Raw genomic sequence first — 19,827 nt, 5'->3', positions numbered from 1 at the left:
ATTAAATATTTATCCATTTCTAAAATTGGTCTGCCTGTAAGGGTAAACAGAAAAAAATCATGTATATATCTTACTTTATAAAGTTTCAAAGATGAGAATGTAAAATAAAAGTATCACATATATATTACAGCTTTAATACTTTAGATATTAATATACATAAAAATTTTTCTTATATTTTAAATTTAAATTTCTATATATAATATATATAATTTGACTCTTAGTTTTGAAAAACCATAATTAAATTGATAAAAAATGAAATGAAAATAAGCGTGTAAACATTTTCTTGGAAAAAAAAATGTGTGTAAACAAAATGTCAAAGCATAATGCGACTTCGCATCAGTGAAAACTAACTAATTTCCTTCTGACGTGCAGATGACTAGCAATACATATCTCCAATGGATAATATAAACAAAATTTCCGTTTAAAATAAATCACCAACATATTGGGGTTAAGTCACCCTTTGCATTTGCCAGGATTATGTTAAAGTGTAGATTTTATATCTTCACGACACGTTTTTATTCTGGCTATATCATATTCCAGGTTTCTGAGGTTGTCAATAGAAAGAAATTGTTGATGATTAGTTCGAGACTGGGTACAAATATTTTTACTTATAATTCATTTTCGTTGAAATTTGCTTATTGTGTTTTTTTTTTTTTTTACAATCAATACTAATTTCATTTTTTTAGATACATCATGTCCTCGACGGTCTTTAATCTAGACAACCCATCGAATTGGAAAATTACTAGTAGTGTTCACGAGTGTCGAGAATATCTTTTGGCACAAGAAAATGGAGAAAATAATTTGACAGAAGAAAATATTTCTCAGTCCATAATAGCTATTCTTAAAATTCTTTCGGGTATCGCATCGGAACCAGGTTTGTTATTTTAAATTTTAAATTATATTTCTTATGTTTTACAGACTTTGCATCTTTAGAAAATACAATTAATGGTGAAAATTTTGCAAAAGCAATTATTGAAATTAAACCAGATCTGGATTGGAGAAGAGTTATAGAGTTATTAGATGATAAAGAGTTAAAAGTTACATCTCCACGTGGTTTAATGGTGATTACAAGTATATTGCGTACTGCATATCCAGATCCAGCAACATTTCCTGTTGATTGTCTTTATAGGATTTGGAACAATAAAAAGAATCATCTCTCTTGGATATCAACAATTGTTTCGAATAGTGAAATTTTTTCTTTTGAAGATTATAAACATATACCAATTAATACCTCAGCAATGAAGACACAACCTCCTGATACAAAGGATCTAGGAAATTGGAAATGTCAAGAATTTTATGAATTGATTTTTCATTATATTGATATTACTGATTTTACGAGAGCTATTTATCAAATTTTCCAAAGAGCGGCTTGTCAGGCATGTAATTCAGAATTGCTTGTTCTTGGTATGGTTCAGTCAATTCCACCTAGAGAATTTACTCAAACACGAAGAAACTTGATGAAGGCCTTAATACAAACATTAATAATGAGTAATTCACCTTCACCCGCTGTTGTGAATGTTGTTTGGAATTGGTCTGGATGGGAATTTACTACTGACACTCCTAAATTAGTAATAAAACAGGTTTTTGCTGATATTTATACTAACTGTCCTGATGAGCAAAAATTAACAAGAACTTTAGAAATAGCTCATGAATTAAAACCTGATGGCTTGACGGATATCCTAGAATCAGGAACCAATAGGGAATTTACTTTAAATTTAGCTTTTCTTGCTGCCCGTCGTGACTATTTGAAACTTGACACTTATTTAGAAACAATGATTGATAAAGCTTTAGAAAATCTAGATGATAATTTTATTTTTGAATTAGTTCGTGTTGTTAAAAAGAAACTGGCTTTACCACCAGGATCTAATAGTGTTGTTTTTTCAAGAGATACCATAACTATTATTTATAATGTGTTGGCAGCAAAGTTACCAAAAGACCGTACTAGTACAATTAAAAATTCTCTTCGAGAGTTATACCAAGCTATTAAGGACAGGGATATACCAAAAGAAAATGGTGCTACACCTATTGTTCCAGCTCCACCAACTGAAGTTTTTAATCGTGGAGTTGTCAATAGACCTGTATATCCACCTATGGTACCAATACCCGGTAATATTAATCAACAAAGTATGATGATGAGGAATATGATAAACATTCGCCAGGGTGTATTAGGTTCAACTATACCTACCGGTCAGAGTATTGCTGTGTCTGATGGTATTAAAAAAGAACCTATTCTTGAAATAACTGGGAATGAAGATTTATCAGTTTACAAGTTTGAACAACATGCTCAAGATAAAGCAAACATACTTTTCCAAACAATTTATTCACCATCCGGAGCTAGTGGTGTGAGAGAATTTATTGACAAACTTAAAATGTGCAAAAATAGTGCTAAATCAGAGGATAAGGAAGTATTGTTGTGTGTAATAAAAAGTTTATTTGAAGAGTATCAATATTTTAAAGATTATCCAATTAGAGAATTAAGGGTAACTGCAGAAGTTTACGGATTACTTATAAAAGAAAGTATTGTTACTGGGCAACATTTAACATATGCATTAAATAGAATTTATGAAAGTGTAAAAGAAAAAGATTCTCCTCTTTATACATTTGGTTTAAGTGCGATAGCAGTTTTTATTGAAAAATTACCTCAATTTGTACCATTTTGTAGAGCATTAACTACTTATAATCATTTTAAAATGTGGCCAACTGATTTAAGAACATTAATATTAAATATTACTAACGGTGTTCCAATTGATAGATTAGGTATTTCGCCGTTAAAGTGTCAGAATGATGCAAGTTCTGGAAGGCAATCAGCTGTAATTACTTCTTTAGCAAATGTTGATACACTTGTCAAAGCAACTGAAGGAGAAAATAGCCAATGTAAAAATCCACCAAAGGAAGTAATAGAAAAAGTTGGATTTATTATGAATAACTTAGCTGAAAGTAATTTAAAGGAAAAGGCATTTGATATAAAAGAATTTATTAAAAATTATAAAGAAGATTTTTCTTTTTGGTTTGCTAGATATTTAGTGGTTCATAGAATAGCTATTGAAGTTAATCATCATAAAATGTATAATATGTTATTGAAAGAAATTGGAAATGAAACTCTAGATGATATGATTAAGAAAGAAACTTTTCGGAGTATTACAATTCTTCTTCGTTTAGATACAAGAATTAGAAATCAAGCATATGCTGATAGGCAAACTTTGAAAAATATGGGAAATTGGCTCGGTATGATAACAATTGCTAGAGACAAACCAATTGTTTCATGTGATCTTGATTTAAAAAGTTTATTGTTAGAAGCTTATCATAAAGGAGAAGAAGAGATTGCTTTTGTTGTACCATTTATTACCAGGGTTATCAGTTCAGCAGCTAAAAGTACTCTATTTGATGCTAAATGTGCTTGGATAAGTTCAATACTTAGTGTGTTAGCTGAAATGTATTATGAATCGAGTTTGAAATTAAATTTAAAATTTGAAATTGAGGTATTGTGTAATGATTTGGAAATAAAATTAAGTGACATAGTTGTTGGAAAAACACTCAAAAATACAGATTTAATAAAGGGTTTAACTTCACAAATGGGTAAATTTAAGAAAGTTGAAACAGAAACTGCTCCCTCTCCAATACCACCAGCTGTACGACCACAAATACCTCCAGCCAATTTAACAATTCCTTTGACTACAGCATTTACTCCAAGTGAAGAAGTTGCTTTACCAATAGAATCTCTTTACAAATTTCATTACCATGATGTTACTGTAAATGTTGTTGACTTTTTTACAAAAAATTGTGCTTTTCCACAAGGGAATATTATTATTCAGGCAATGCCAGTTATTAAAAGAACAATTTTTAAAGCAATGTCAGATGCAATCGTTGAAATGAAACCATTTATTTTTGAAAAAGCTCTTAAACATTCTCTTGCTGTAACTGAATCTTTACTTAAAAAAGATTTTATTTTTGAAACTAATGTTTATAAAATTAAAGAAGCTGCACATAATTTAATGAGAAGTTCTACAGCTGCTTTAATTGCTGTTAATGTTAAAGATCATATGGCTCAAACATTAATGCATCAACTTAAAACACAAATTACTAATGTAGTTATGCAACAAACAGACTTGAATATTCCTAAAGAACAACTTATTGGATTAATTGATGCCTTAGTAAAAGATTTATATACACTTAATGAAGAATTAATTACATGCATTTCAATAAAGAATGCTGTTGATAAGGGAGCTGTTGATATAACAAGAATGGTTAGTGAATATGTAAATGGAAGATATATTATTGGTGACAATAAACTTACTCCAGCACCAAATGCTCGTGCAGTTCAAAGCGTTTTACCAGATGAATTAAAGTTTAACGAAGATGGAGTTACATTTGCCCAATATAAAGTTTATGAAAATTTGGCTAGTACTATTTGTGGATTTAGATATACAACATCAAATCCTGTCGATGATTTTAAAGTTGACAATTTACCGATGCCACAAAATATATTTGAACCTGAGAATATGTCAAAAAGTATCCTTCTTATGCTTCGATGTCTTAATGGTATTATTCAATATCACCAATCTAATAGTCAAGCTTTTCCACATGTGAAAGCATTCCAAGGATTAGGTGGTATTAGAAATGATTTATCGACTCTTTTAAGTTCTCCAAAGAGTCCAGCAAATCTTATTGCAGCTGCTAAAGGTATGGTTGAACATTTTATGGGTGGATATGAATTAGATTTTTATGCAAAAAATAAAGAAAATAAACAATTATATGTTTTTGGTATTGATACAAATACTAAACTAAGAGATCTTTTTTTAAATTTTATCCAACAATTAACTGCTCATGTTAGAAGTCATGAGATTGTAAATATTATAACTAAAACAATTTGTGAAAGATCACCTGAACTTTTAGCTAAGGAAATTCCTGCAATTGAAATAATGTGCAGAAGTGGTCTTATTAATCCAAAAGCTATGGATTATCATTTTGCTAAAAAAATTAATGAAAAAAGTCTTCCTGATATAAATTTTTGTTCAAGAATGAATGCTTATTTTTCTATGGATGCAAAATTTTATCATCATTTTAGTTCTGGTTTTATGACAACTGTTATTGCTTTAAAAAAGTATAATGCTTCTTTGACTGCTAGCAGAGAAACACCAACTGCCCCTGCTTCAAATGTTTCTGAAGCAATTGAAAATGTTATGTTTAATGGACAAGATTTAGCACAATTTGGTTTACCTGTTGACAAACTTCATCAAATTGAAAGTACTTTAAATATATCTGCAGTATCAACTTTTGATGATGCACCATCTCCAATAGCTTTAAAAGCTGAAAAAGTTTACAGAGAATGGCTTAGACATGTTCATATGCCAGAATATTCAAATAGAAATGTTGATCTTTATAAGATTATTTTTCGCTTAATGGATGAAGAAGGTGTACTTTCTAGTGATGAAATGTTGACAGAATTTTTATTTTGCATTATTCATATGTGTGTTGATTTGTCTAAACGTTTAGATGAAGTATTTACTGGTGTTATGAATCCAACCGTTCTTCGCCAACGCCATCATCGTCATTTAGATGGATTTGTAAAGTTGATTTATCTTTTTGTCAAATTTGGTGATTCATCTTCTCCCGCTATTAGATCAAAGATTTTTATATCATTCTGTTCTATTTTTACAAGATCATTTGTTGGAGAATATACTACAAATGAAGCTAAATTCCTTCCACATATCTATCACAGAATGATGTTAATGCTTTTCTGTCAATTAACTAGACCAGATTCTGAACTTGAACCAATTTTACTTCAATTATGTGAAACATTTGGTCAATTAATGTTTACATTACAACCAAAACATTACCCTTCATTTGTTTTTGTATGGATGGATATTCTTGCACATAGAAATGTAATAAGTGCATATTTGGATAATGATGGCACAAGTCCTGAATCAATTAAAAAATGGTCAGTTTATGCACAATTATTGTCATGCGGTGTTAAATTTCTCTCACCTTTCCTTGGTAAAAATTCTGAAATGAAAACTTCTATTCAACATTTATATTCTGGGTTACTTAAACTTTTACTGGTACTTCTTCATGATTTTCCCGATCTCTTAAGTGAATATTATTTTAAATTGGTTGATTATGTACCAATACATTGTACACAAGTTAGAAATATAATTCTTTCTGCATATCCAAAATCTCAACCATTACCAGATCCATTCACCACTAATTTAGCTCATTTTGAATCACTTCCGGAAATGCGTGCTGATCCTAAATTTCATTTACAATTTAGCAGTTATCTTCCATCTGCATTCACAAAACAGTTAGATGATTTTTTGGAATCAAGAACAAATGTAGATTTCTTGTCTCAACTTACAACATTATGCAAAAGCCACCCTCCAAATTCGAATCACGAATCTAAATATAACATTAGTTTTATAAATGCTTTGGTTTTGTATGTTGGAGTTAAAGCTATTGAAAATCTTAACAGTAAAAATTTACCAATTGTCACAGCAACTATGGCACATACTTCATACATGGATGTTTTGGAGTATCTTGCTGCATCTTTGGATCCTGAAGGAAGATTTATATTTTTTTCTGCTATGGCTAATAATCTTAGACATCCATGTAGTCATACATTATATTTTTCGAAAGCATTCCTTTACTTGTTTAAAGAAATAGGACAAATTGTTATTCAAGAACAACTTACAAGGTTAGTTTTGTTTGTTTTTTTTTTATTTTTAAAAAAATTATTAATTTTAGAACATTATTTGAAAGAATAATTTGCCTTCGACCACATCCATGGGGTCTTCTTGTTACATTTATAGAATTAATTCGTAATCCTACCTACAATTTCTGGTCTCATAACTTTGTAACTTGTGCTCCAGAATTGAATCGTCTTCTTAGTTGTGTTTCTAGTTCAACACAAGTAAAAGGATCAAATTTGGATTTATCCTCAACAGCAGGAACTTCATCCGGTGAGAATACATCTCCAGCAGTAGAAGCACTTTAGGCAATGTATTATTGTGCTATAATAGTATTTATATATTTGTAGTTTCTAACAGCCCTCATATTTTTTAACACATAATTATCTGACTTCTTTACTATATTTAATATATCTTTAGTGTTTATTCAAATACTGTTTAAATATTATTTTTATTAGCAACGTGTATGTAGATTTTGAACTATGAAAAAAAAACATAATTATAATTTGATAATATTTTATATTTCGTTGCCAACTTTTTTATTGTATAATATAAATGAAACCTAATAAAAACACTTTATTCGATTTTTTGAGAAAAATATTTTTAAAAAATGCTGTTATATGAAAGATATAAAATTAATATATATTTATAGTAATAAAATATTTATTACAACAAAAGAAATTTTAATTTAAAGACAATTTTTCCATTCAAAAATGATATTATTACTACAAACATAATTGTCTATTTTTTTTAAATTAAATTTTATTGGTTATTTTAATAAATTATTTTATTGTCAATTATAATCTTTATCTATAACCATTAAAAGTTATTTTAAGTTTCTATTTAATAATATATTTTTGAATAAACATATATATAATAGTTTTTATTTTTTAATAAAAAAATAATTTCATTTATATTTGATAAATTTTGTTTGTGTAAAAAAGATAATAATTTAAAAATAAAAACAAATAATTGAAATATTTTATTCATAACTTTTGACTAAAATTTAAATAATAATAAAAAAATAGTCAACGATAAAAATGATAATTGTTGATCAGTTTGAAGATGATATAAAGAATTGTTTGTTGAAGCGAAATAATAGTTTAATATTTAGAAAAATTAGAATAAAATTTGTAAATAGTTAGTTCGCAAAATAATTTTTAAATTAAAATTAATTATTCCTCTTCAGCATCCTCATGATTATATTCAGCATCATCAAAATCATCGGCAGTAGCTTCTTGATATTGCTGATACTCGGCAACAAGATCATTCATATTAGATTCAGCTTCAGTAAATTCCATCTCATCCATACCTTCACCAGTATACCAATGTAGAAATGCCTTACGTCTAAACATAGAAGTGAATTGTTCAGATATTCGTTTGAAAATCTCTTGAATAGCTGTAGTATTTCCAATAAAAGTAGCTGACATTTTTAATCCTTTTGGAGGAATATCACAAACAGCTGTCTTAACATTGTTAGGTACCCATTCAACAAAGTATGGAGCATTCTTTAATTGAATTGACATCATTTGTTCATCAACTTCTCTCATAGACATTTGTCCTCTAAACATAGCAGCGACAGTAAGATACCGTCCATGTCTTGGATCACAGGCAGTCATCATATTCTTTGCATCAAACATTTGTTGAGTAAGTTCTGGAACTGTGAGTGCATTATAAGCTGAAATACCACTAGAAGCAAGAGGAGCAAATCCAGGCATAAAAAAATGAAGACGTGGAAATGGTACCATGTTGACTGCAAGTTTTCTAAGATCAGCATTTAACTGTCCTGGAAAACGTAAGCATGTTGTGACACCAGACATAGTCATAGAAACAAGATGATTTAAATCATGATATGTTGGTGAAGCAAGTTTAAGAGTTCTGAAACAAATATCGTATAATGCTTCATTATCAATACAAAATGTTTCATCAGTGTTTTCAACAAGTTGATGGACAGACAAAGTTGCATTGTATGGCTCAACAACAGTATCAGAAACTTTTGGTGATGGAAAAACAGAAAAAGATGACATAATTCTGTCAGGAAATTCTTCACGAATTTTTGAAATAAGAAGAGTTCCCATACCTGACCCAGTACCTCCTCCAAGAGAATGTGTCAATTGAAATCCTTGAAGACAGTCACATCCTTCAGCTTCCTTTCTAACAACATCCATTACACTTTCGACAAGTTCAGCGCCTTCAGTATAATGCCCTTTAGCCCAATTGTTTCCAGCTCCAGACTGTCCAAAAATAAAATTATCTGGTCTAAAGAGTTGTCCATATGAAGAGCCTCTTATAGAATCCATTGTTCCTGGTTCTAAATCAACCATAATTGCACGTGGAACATATTTTCCTCCATTGGCTTCATTATAATAAACATCAATTCTATCTAAACATTTATCTGAGTCATTTCCTATAAATGATCCATCAGTTTGAATACCATGTTCTTCAGAAATAACTTCCCAAAACTAAAAAATGATTATTTAATTTTTTACATAAAAATTATTGTTACTTACTTTTGCTCCAATTTGATTGCCACATTGACCAGTCTGGACATGAACAATTTCTCTCATAATTATATTAAAATAAATCTAATAAAAAGATAAAATAATTAATTGAAATAATTAATTTTAAATAAATAGTTAAACAAAAATTAGCATATAAAAAAGAGAAATTTAAAAATTAATAATATATCCTTTAGGAAAAAAAAAATTATGAATATTAAAATTAATAAAATATATACTAAAAATCAAAAAAATAATGTGAAATATTATTGTTTGATAACAGCATAAGGCTGTAACAAATAATTTTAAAATTGGCTTTATAATATTTGTTTAGTATATAATCATAAATTAAATAGCATCATCGTCATTAAATTATTTTAAAATTTGATGTTTTTTTTGATTTGACCTAATATTTCATAAAAATAAATTGATATGATATACTTATTTTGTTAAGGAAAAAAAACAGTCAAAGAGTAAAAATATACAACAATGGTAACATGTATTTAAATGTTTGTATATTTTTAACTTTAATATACATAAGAAATATTAAATTACATCTTCATGTTAAAGTTTCAAAATTTGTTAATGTTTGATAGTTAAATGATATAAAATGGTTTTATAATTTTACATATAAGTAATGTTATTTTTCAAGAAGTTTTATAATACAATAAAACTTTTAATATAGATATAACAAATTATAAAAAAATTAATTTTATTTCATGATTACATACAAAATCAATAAACTATGTATAATTAAAATATTAAAAAATTTAATTTCACGCTTACAATACCTATTTTCATTATATAAAACAAAATAAATTTTTTTAAAAATTCTATTCAAAGTTTGTTTTTGTTTCATTTTTTTAAAGTATACTTAAAATTTAGCTTTTATTTATTGTAATTCAATCATAAAAAATAAAATAATAATATAAAATAATTTTCATAATAAGTGCTTATTTTGTAGAATTGAAAAATAGTTTTCAAATATTAAAAACTTTTTGAATATAACTTGTTTCATTATAATGTTTTAATTTTTTTCAAATATTTTTATCTGATTAAATAATCAGTTATTAATATATAAGTCTTTTTTTTAACTTCTAAGTTTATTACAATCTCAGTTGAATTGTTGTAACTTTTTACTACTTTTATTTCTATTAACATACTACTGATTCTATGGAAAAAATAATTGTTAAATAAATTTGAAAATTATAGTAATTGAACTGATAAACAAACAAAAAAGAAAAAATTAGTTAGTTTATAGAAAAAAAAAATTATATAAAACATAACTAATTATATTCAAATGTTAGATTTAATTCTTATATTAGCATTAATTTTATCAACAGCCATTCTAAGCATTTCTCCCATTCTTTTATCAACTTTAGCAAAGTTAGCAATAGCTCTATTAACTACAGCCTCATTAACACCTTTCATTGTTCCTGCAATATTATTAATAAGTCTTTTTCTACCTTCTTCATCTAAAACTTTGTTCCAGAAGATAGCAGGTTGTGAAAAATTGTCCTCATCACCATCATCATATCTACCAACATCACCAGAAATATGGAATTTTGATTCTACATATTTTTTATTTTCAGTAGCACCTTTAAATGAATTTGGATGATAATTAGGTGAAGAATCTTGATTATAAACAGCCATATTTCCATCTCTTTGCATATTGTAGGGGCGACTTCTAAATGGACAATTAATTGGTAATTGATTATAATTTGGTCCAAGTCTATGAAAATGTGTATCAGTATATGAAAAAATTCTTCCTTGTAACATACGATCTGGTGAAAATTCAATTCCTGGTACAACATGAGCTGGACAAAAGGCTGACTGTTCAACTTCAGCAAAATAATTTTTTGGATTACGATTAAGAACCATTTTTCCTACTGGAATAAGTGGATAATCTTTATGGGACCATACTTTTGTAACATCAAATGGATTGAATGGACATTTTTCAGCTTCCTCAAAAGTCATAACTTGAATATAAAAATTCCATGATGGGTAATCTCCATTTTCAATTGCATTAAATAAATCTCTAATACTATAATCAGGATCTTCACTTGCTAATTTACCAGCAACATCAACAGGTAAATTTTTAATTCCTTGATTAGTTTTAAAATGAAATTTACAATAAACTGCTTGATTATCATTATTAACTAATTTAAAGGTATGTGAACCATAACCATTCATATGTCTATAACCATCAGGTATACCACGATCTGACATAAGAATCATAACTTGATGAATAGATTCAGGTCTATGACCCCAAAAATCCCACATAGCTGTTGGATCTTTAAGATGTGTCTGAGGATTACGCTTTTGTGTATGAATAAAACTTGGGAAAAAAATTGGATCACGAATAAAGAAAATTGGTGTATTATTTCCAACTAAATCCCAATTACCTTCTTCTGTATAAAATTTAATAGCAAAGCCACGAGGATCTCTTACTGTGTCAGCTGAACCTAACTCTCCACCAACTGTTGAAAAACGTACAAATAATGGTGTCTTCTTTCCGACATTACTAAATATATCAGCTTTACAATATTTTGTTATATCATTAGTTATTTCAAGATAACCATGTGCTCCAGCACCTTTAGCATGAACAACACGTTCTGGTATACGTTCTCTATCAAAATGTGCCATTTCATCCATATAGACAACATCTTGCATCAACATTAATCCACGTTTTCCAACTGTAAGAGATGCCAATTTATTTCCAATAGGTGCACCATATGATGTTGTTAATCGTTCTTGATTACTTTGAGAATTTTTAAAATTCTCAAGTTGTAGATCAGCTGGATTTTTTGGCATTTTTTTTTATAATTTCTAAAATAATGAAATAATGAAAAGATTAGAAAAAAAAAATTGTTATTAATACTAGTATAAAACATTATTTTTTATTAATATTGTTTAAATATTAAAAGTTTAAAATACAAAGAAAATATTAATATACACGTATTTCTTTATTTTTATAATTGATTAAAATGTCTTAAAAAAGTATATTAGAATATTATTTTTATTAAAGCATAATGATAAACAATAATATTTTACTTAATTGATAACGACTCATATAAAATGTTTACATTTTACAGAATCTTTTATATATATATATTCGAATTGTATGATAATGATACAATATAGTATATAGTCTACTACATTAAAATACCTTTATTCCTGACCTTCCATTAATTTTATCATTTTATACCACAATTAATGTCATTTAATATTGGTGAATAGTTATATACATTAATGTTTATTATATTAATTACTTTTAAACTATAAATTACATTTGTTTATGCTATAAAAAATAATCATTAAAAAAGATAAAATAATTTTAGAAAAATCATAACATTAATATTTTTACATGATTGAAAAGAATAAATATTAAAAAAACATTGTTTTATTATTATAAAAATAAATATTTTATCATATTAAATAAAATAATATTTCAAGAGATGTATTAAAAAAATATCAAAAAAAGTTTTAAAGAATAATTTAAAAAGGTAAATTTCTTTAAATAAGTAAAACATTTTAATACAATTATTTCTTTTCACTAAAAAGATATAACAATTATTTTTATAATATTTTAAATTTATAAATAAATATTTTTTATTTCCACAAATTTTATATAATATTTTAAATAACAGATGTATTATATTTATGTAAGTAATTATTTTTTTTTTAAATCAAACTACGCAAAACATTGTCACTTTCAAGTAAATATTAATAGAAAAATAAAAATTTTTACTTCATGTTACTATTCTAATGTTCTTCTTATTAACTATATTAATATTAACCCCAATCAAATAATTTTAAACATAATGACCTAACTTTAATATTATGTAGTCATAATTATAACTTCTTTTTCAATATTATTATTTTCTATCACAATTGTTGTTATACAAATTAATTGCAATATTTTTTATGAAACATTTTTTTCTTTTATTTTAAAAAAATATAAAAATAATTTTTGAGTTTTATGATAATGCTTTGTTAATAGTATCAGAAAACCAGTTTTAATTTATTATTAAACATTTTTTAGTTTGTTGTTGTGTAAAATTTTACTACTATTTTGAAAACTTTTTTAGTCAAATTATATATAGGTGTTATTTGGAATGAATAATAAAATAGACTATTAAAAGATAATTCTTAACTAATGAAAGTGTTAATGAATTTAAATAATGTTTTAAACTGATTAATTTAATGTTCACTTCACATATTTTTTTTATCCAAAATTTTTTATTTCAAAATGTAACAATATTATATTTAAAAATTTAATTATTTTTAATTTAATTTATAAAAATAAAGATATAATTTACCTGATAATCTGATTAAAATTTAAAATATTCTTTGTTTGGTTTGCTGTTATTTAATGATTTATGTTAAAAAATCTATAATTTTTAATAATATTAAAATCAATCAACGACAAGCAAACTAAGAATATTTAAATTTTTTAAAAGTATTATATATTTTAATATTTAAAAAAAACTTATAAATTTTATACTTTCAATAAAATTTATATTTAAATAAACTTTGATAACTTTAATTGAAAAAGTTTTATATTATCTTGAATATATAAAAGTAATTAATTGTACAATTAATTTGTTTACTTAATCATTCAAAATTTATAAAATGTATTCAGTTTATTAAAAAAAATAACATTCAAATTTTTATAAGTTTTGTTTACATTTCAGACTTAGTTTACTTTTAAAAATCAACCAATTGTTTCATAATATTTAAATTGTGATCAAAATGTAAATTATATTTGCTTATTTAATTTTATCCGAAAAATGATTTTCTACGTGAAAACATTCTACTGAAAAAGCCACCAGTTCTCATTCTGTTTCCTAAAAAAAAAATATAATTTTATAAGATTTATGTTTTTTTTTATAAGAGATAAAATTCTCCTATTTTTGCTTAAAATTTTTAAATACATATTTACAAAAATTAAAACTTTAAAAAAAGGAAATTGTAAAAAATAAATAAAGAAAATTTTAAATAGAATTGAAGTGAATTGATTACCTCCATTCATCCTTGCCATGGTTTGCATATTATTGTTATCTATAAATATTTAAAGTTACAATTATAAATTATAAATGTATTACTATTCCTATTTCTAAAGCTTCCAAAACGGAAGAAACTACCGCCTAAAAGTAGAAAATAGAGTTTGATTTGAGTTAAAATAAATTGCTTACGTCGATTCATATTTGCTGCAGGATTCATATTATTGTTATTATTGTTTCTATCTACAAATATTTAAATTTAAAATTACTGTTATTAATTAAAAATATACTACTTCGATTAAATCCAAGTGAAAATGAAAATCTTCTCTTATTATTGTTGACTAAAAATTAATGAAATAAAATATGTAAAATTTGATTACCATTAGCATTTCCATTCATTCCACTATTAAAAACTAGAAATATTTAATAAAAATTTTTTTATGATAAACTAATTTTTCTTAATACCTGTATTGGGTTGTTGCATGCTATTTCTATTAACAGAACCTCCTAAAATTTTAAAAATTAATTTCATTATTTTCTTTAATAACATTAAATGTCATACTTCTTTGAAACATTGATGAGAATCTTTGTCTAAAACTACCTAAAAAAATTATTTAAATATATTACAAGTTATGATATTACCACTAGACCCAATTTTATTGTTATTCATATCTCTCATATTCTGCACATTATTGTTATTATTCATATTAGCATTAGCCATATTGGTATTAATGCTATTAGAACGAGCTAAAAATATAAAAAAACATTTTTTTAAATATTAAATTAAAAATTTTTTTACCAGTATTTGAAAATGAATTCCGTCTCATCAAACCATTGCTACCTAAAAAAGTGTAATTAATGCATAAAATAATTAAAAATTACTACCATTTCCACCTGGTGCTTTTATAGAATTTGTACTATTACGAGCTAAAATTTAAGATATTTAACTTTTATATTGTAAAATATTAGAAAATAATAACCTCTCGTAGCAAAACTTCTCCATTTGTCTCGCACTAAAAAAATTAATTAAATATATTACAAGTTATAACATTACTAGAAGAACGCCCAATATTTTTATTAATAGCATTGGCATTATTGTTATTAGCATTAGCATTAGCAAGAGCATTATTGTTATTATTGTTATTAGCATTAGCATTATGGCCCATACTGCTTTTAGCGGGAGTATTACCAACTAAAAATATAAAAAAACATTTTTTTAAATATTAAATTAAGAATTTTTTACCAGTTTTTGAAATTGAATTCTGTCTCGTCAAACCACTGCCACCTAAAAAAGTGTAATTAATGTATAAAATAAATAAAATTACCAGCATTTCCACCTGGTACTTTTATAGAGTTTGTTCCATTAGTAGCTAAAATTAAGATGTTAAAATTTTATATTGAAAAATATTGAAAAATAATAACCTTTCGAAGCAGCACTTATCCACTTGCTTTTAACTAAAAAAATTATTTAAATATATAACAAGTAATTATATTACCAGCAGGATTAACAGGACGCTCACTATTTTTATTAATAGAATTGGCATTATTGTTATTAGAATTAGCATTAGCATGAGCATTATTGTTATTATTGTTATTATTAACATTAGCATTAGTATTATGTCCACTACCGCTTTTAATAGGACCATTATCAACTAAAAATATAAAGAAACATTTTTTTAAATATTAAATTAAACAATTATTTACTATGATTTGAAATTTCATTCTGATTCATCAAACCATTGCTACCTAAAACAATGTAGTTAATGCATAAAATAATAAAAATTACCAGCATTTCCACTTGGCATTTTTATAGAGTTTGTTCCATTAGTAGCTAAAATTAAGATGTTAAAATTTTATATTGAAAAATAATAACCTCTCGAAGCAGCATTTATCCACTTGTTTTTAACTAAAAAAATTATTCAAATATATAACAAGTTATGATATTACCAGCAGGATTAACAGTTCTTCCTTTTACTTCATTCATATTACCTAAAAATGTTTGCTTAAATATTAAATTAAATAAATTTTTTACCAGTATTTGAAATCGAATTATCTTTCAACATTGAAGATTTATCTAAAAAAAAGTATATTAAATGTATAAATCAGTTAATTACTACCAGGTAATGAATTGGTTATATTTGCACCATGACCTAGAATTGAAAATATTTCATTTTTATACTGTATTACTTTGACAAATAAAAACTTCCTGGTGTCATTGGTTTCACATTGTTTGTAACTAAAAAAGTTATAAAAATTTTTATTAATAATTGTATTACTCTCATTATGACTATTTGGTTGTGAAGATAAACCTGAGTTTGCCATAACTAAAAAAAACAAAAGTATTTTATTTAAACATGAAAATTAAATAAATTAATTACCATTTCCATTTACATCCTTCATCATATTACCATTACCAGTTTTATTGGTGGCTAAAAATTAAGATATTTAACTTTTATATTGCAAAATATTAAAAATAATAACCTAGCATAGCAGCATTTTTCCATCTGTTTTGAACTAAAAAAATAATGTAAGAAAAAAATTAATTTATCAATTACCAGTAGAATTATAAGCTTTCTCTGGACCCTGAACCATTCCAGCTATAAAATAAACAAAGTCATTTTATTTTAAATAACAAATTAAAATAATTTCAGTAACAGAATTATAATTGGAAGCTAAAAAAAGACGTTCAAAATTAATAACACTAGTGTTACTTACAATGTTCATTACCTTGATTCATATTTGTACCATTATTTCCACCTAAATTATAAATTGTCATTAATTGAAAATTTTTTAACAATCTTTTGTTTTAATTACCTAAAAAATTTACAATAAAAAAATTCAATTATTGTGTTTAAAATATCTTACCCATATTTCTCATTGAACCACCTTCTGAGCTGTCATCAAAATCTAAAAAAAATTTGTGAAAAATATAAAAACTTTTTTATATTACCATTATTATTGTTACCATTCATATTTGCTTTTGCATTCATACCCATACCACCTACAATAAAATATTATTTGTTTTATTAATACTTTTTACTATTTCTCATCTTACCTTCTCCATTATTTCCCATCATTTGACCAGCCATTCCACCCATTGCACCCATACCACCCATACCACCATAACCACCCATTCCCATACCTCCCATTCCCATTCCATAACCACCCATTCCCATACCTCCCATTCCCATCATTCCCATACCACCCATTCCCATCATTCCCATACCACCCATTCCCATCATTCCCATTCCCATTCCACCCATACCCATTCCATAACCACCCATTCCACCCATTCCGCCCATTCCACCCATGGAAGGATCCATTCCACCCATACCACCACCCATTGAATTCATGGAAGGATCCATTCCACCCATATTACCACCCATACTACCACCACCTGGTGAACCATTTCCCAAATCTAAAACATGTACCAATTAATTGTAAAATTAGTTGAAAAACATTTTCTTATATTATTTATTTAATGTTTAATTTACCTGATAATCCTAAAAAAAAAGTAAAATAATTCATTAAATTAGTATATAACTTGATATGTTATTACCATTCAGGTCACTATTACTACTGAAATTTATCAAAGTATCATTACCAGTTAATAAATCTAAAAATAAAAAATTAAAAAATACCATTAAACTTTTTTCTTGTTAGCTATTTACCAAAAGGATCAGGAGTTGTACTACTGGATTCTAAAAAGATTATTAATTTTTTTTTTTTATATTTTAAACATTCTTAATTGCTACTGTTATTAAATTTTTAAAAAGAAATGAAGATTAATATTAAAATAATATTAAGATGGTTAGTGTTAGTAATTTTATATAGTCATTAGTTTTTCAAATAGTTACTAATAAAAACTAAATCATAAAACATACCTTTATCTTTTTTTTTTTTATCAGAATCTAAAAAATAATTAATTTTTTAAATAACTATAAATTGTAAAAAATTTACTACTTTTTTCCTTTTTTTTATCCTTGCTTTTTGAATCAGTTTCATCAAAAGTGTCTAATGTGAGACCTGAAAAAAAAATATATTATCGTATATTCAACCAATTTATACATAATAAAGTTTAATTGAATATTCAAACTTACTTGCAAAAGGATCAGCACTTGAAAAAGAATCATCACTTGGATCTAAAATTTTTTATAAAAACAATTAAAGAATCTTTAATTTTAGTTGTATATAAATTATTTCTACGAAACCGAAAATAGTTTTACAAAATTTTTATAATGTTTTTTGATACTATAATTATCTTTAAATCTATCTACAAAAAAAAATTTCAGCATTAATCAATTTATAATGTTTTAGATGTAAATATAATTAAAATAAAAGATAAATTAATATTTAAATATCTCAATTTTAATTAATTGTTATGTTTTTTTTTCGGTTTCATCTAACAATAGTTATTACTCCATAATTATATTTTATCTTTCAAACCTTTTTTACTAGCCTTTCTTACAAACCGCTCACTAACTTCCTATACATTATTAAAATAATTCAAAATAATTATATTCCTTACAAAATTTATATTTTTTCCAAACAAACTGTCAAAATCGTCACCAAAAAATATATTGCTATTTACAATAGATAAAATAACTAATATAATAAAAATCCTTAAAATAAATTTCACTCGATACATATGTTTCAAAATATAGATAATAATTTTAAATAATGACTTTTATAGTTAAAACACATTTTTTTGTATGTCCAAATAACTAAAATTTTTTATTTGTACTTTTCAGTTAAATATTTAATAAAATATTGATATAAAAAAATGAAAATAATTGTACACTAAAATGGTAAAATTCAAGCTTTATTATATTTGAAATTTAAATTTTTCATTTTTTTTTATGATATAAAAATGCTAATTTTAGGTAAAAAATTTTGTTATTAAAAATAAATTTTATAATAATTATGAACTTTTTTATTTTTTAAGTTATTCAAAATTTAACAGTAATGTTTATTAAAGTAATATTTTATAATATTAACTTTACACAGCTTAAAGTTATATTTATAGAAAATTTGAATAAAATAGGTGGATACATTAAATAGAAAAAATGTTTATATAAACAACAATATTAAAAAGGTTGTTTCGTGAAGTAATATTTTTTTTTTAATTTAAAGAAATAAATTAAACTCATCTTAAATAAAATATTAAAAAAATATGTTTATATACTTATTTTGTCAATAAAAATATTTTTCAACTTAATAGAATTTGTTAAAATTATTAAAAATCTTATTTAATTTATATGTAACAAATATTATATATTTTTTTTTAAATATAAAAAAATTATTTTAAAAAAGTTGGTAAAAATTAATTTCTTATTTTTTACCATAAAAAAACTAATGAGGTATTCTAAAATAATAATTTTAATCACAAATTAAATTTATATAATCTTTTTTCACACATTATAGATTAAATTTAATCACTTTAATTCAATTATTTAACAATTATAAAAATTTGTTAATATGTACTTCTTTGTTTAATTTTAGATATCATGACATTATAAATAATAATTAAGAGATTTCTTAAAATATTTTCTTCTTAAAAAAAGATTTTCTTAGTAAAAATATTTTAAATTACAATTAATAACTAATATTTTTAGTTTCTTAAAATTTGCATTTAACTGAAAA

The 19,827-nt window shown here is 24.9% G+C and overlaps 4 protein-coding genes across 4 annotated transcripts; 1 reads left to right on the top strand and 3 right to left on the bottom strand.

The window, feature by feature from the left end:
- Window positions 1–693: 693 nt before the first annotated feature.
- SRAE_2000298600 (CCR4-NOT transcription complex subunit 1) lies at window positions 694–6,988 on the top strand (the record flags this gene model as incomplete). The annotated part of the gene is made up of 3 exons (XM_024654125.1): window positions 694–874; window positions 919–6,688; window positions 6,739–6,988. 3 exons carry the CDS (start codon window positions 694–696, stop codon window positions 6,986–6,988), a joined length of 6,201 nt encoding a protein of 2,066 aa, XP_024507528.1.
- An 867-nt stretch (window positions 6,989–7,855) lies between these two features.
- Window positions 7,856–9,247, bottom strand: SRAE_2000298500 (Tubulin beta-2A chain; the record flags this gene model as incomplete). The annotated part of the gene is made up of 2 exons (XM_024654124.1): window positions 7,856–9,142; window positions 9,191–9,247. The coding sequence occupies 2 exons, from the start codon at window positions 9,245–9,247 to the stop codon at window positions 7,856–7,858; spliced, it is 1,344 nt and encodes a 447-aa protein (XP_024507527.1).
- Window positions 9,248–10,474: 1,227 nt separating this feature from the next.
- On the bottom strand, window positions 10,475–11,992 carry SRAE_2000298400 (Catalase; the record flags this gene model as incomplete). Its single annotated transcript, XM_024654123.1, has 1 exon — window positions 10,475–11,992. One exon carries the CDS (start codon window positions 11,990–11,992, stop codon window positions 10,475–10,477), a length of 1,518 nt encoding a protein of 505 aa, XP_024507526.1.
- Window positions 11,993–13,960: 1,968 nt separating this feature from the next.
- On the bottom strand, window positions 13,961–18,832 carry SRAE_2000298300 (Hypothetical protein; the record flags this gene model as incomplete). The annotated part of the gene is made up of 40 exons (XM_024654122.1): window positions 13,961–14,028; window positions 14,204–14,242; window positions 14,287–14,328; window positions 14,377–14,427; window positions 14,478–14,525; window positions 14,565–14,597; window positions 14,650–14,691; window positions 14,747–14,785; window positions 14,827–14,931; window positions 14,984–15,025; window positions 15,070–15,111; window positions 15,165–15,197; window positions 15,239–15,376; window positions 15,428–15,469; window positions 15,510–15,554; window positions 15,607–15,639; window positions 15,681–15,836; window positions 15,889–15,930; window positions 15,971–16,015; window positions 16,058–16,090; window positions 16,132–16,173; window positions 16,217–16,258; window positions 16,302–16,334; window positions 16,388–16,420; window positions 16,461–16,508; window positions 16,563–16,613; window positions 16,666–16,698; window positions 16,740–16,781; window positions 16,912–16,941; window positions 17,050–17,091; window positions 17,135–17,185; window positions 17,240–17,602; window positions 17,679–17,687; window positions 17,744–17,800; window positions 17,856–17,885; window positions 18,069–18,095; window positions 18,148–18,210; window positions 18,285–18,326; window positions 18,631–18,670; window positions 18,713–18,832. 40 exons carry the CDS (start codon window positions 18,830–18,832, stop codon window positions 13,961–13,963), a joined length of 2,316 nt encoding a protein of 771 aa, XP_024507525.1.
- Window positions 18,833–19,827: the final 995 nt, after the last annotated feature.

The sequence above is a fragment of the Strongyloides ratti genome, assembly GCF_001040885.1.
Source record: "Strongyloides ratti genome assembly S_ratti_ED321, chromosome : 2".
NCBI lineage: Eukaryota > Metazoa > Nematoda > Chromadorea > Rhabditida > Strongyloididae > Strongyloides > Strongyloides ratti.
This window is presented reverse-complemented; position numbering and strand designations above follow the sequence as displayed.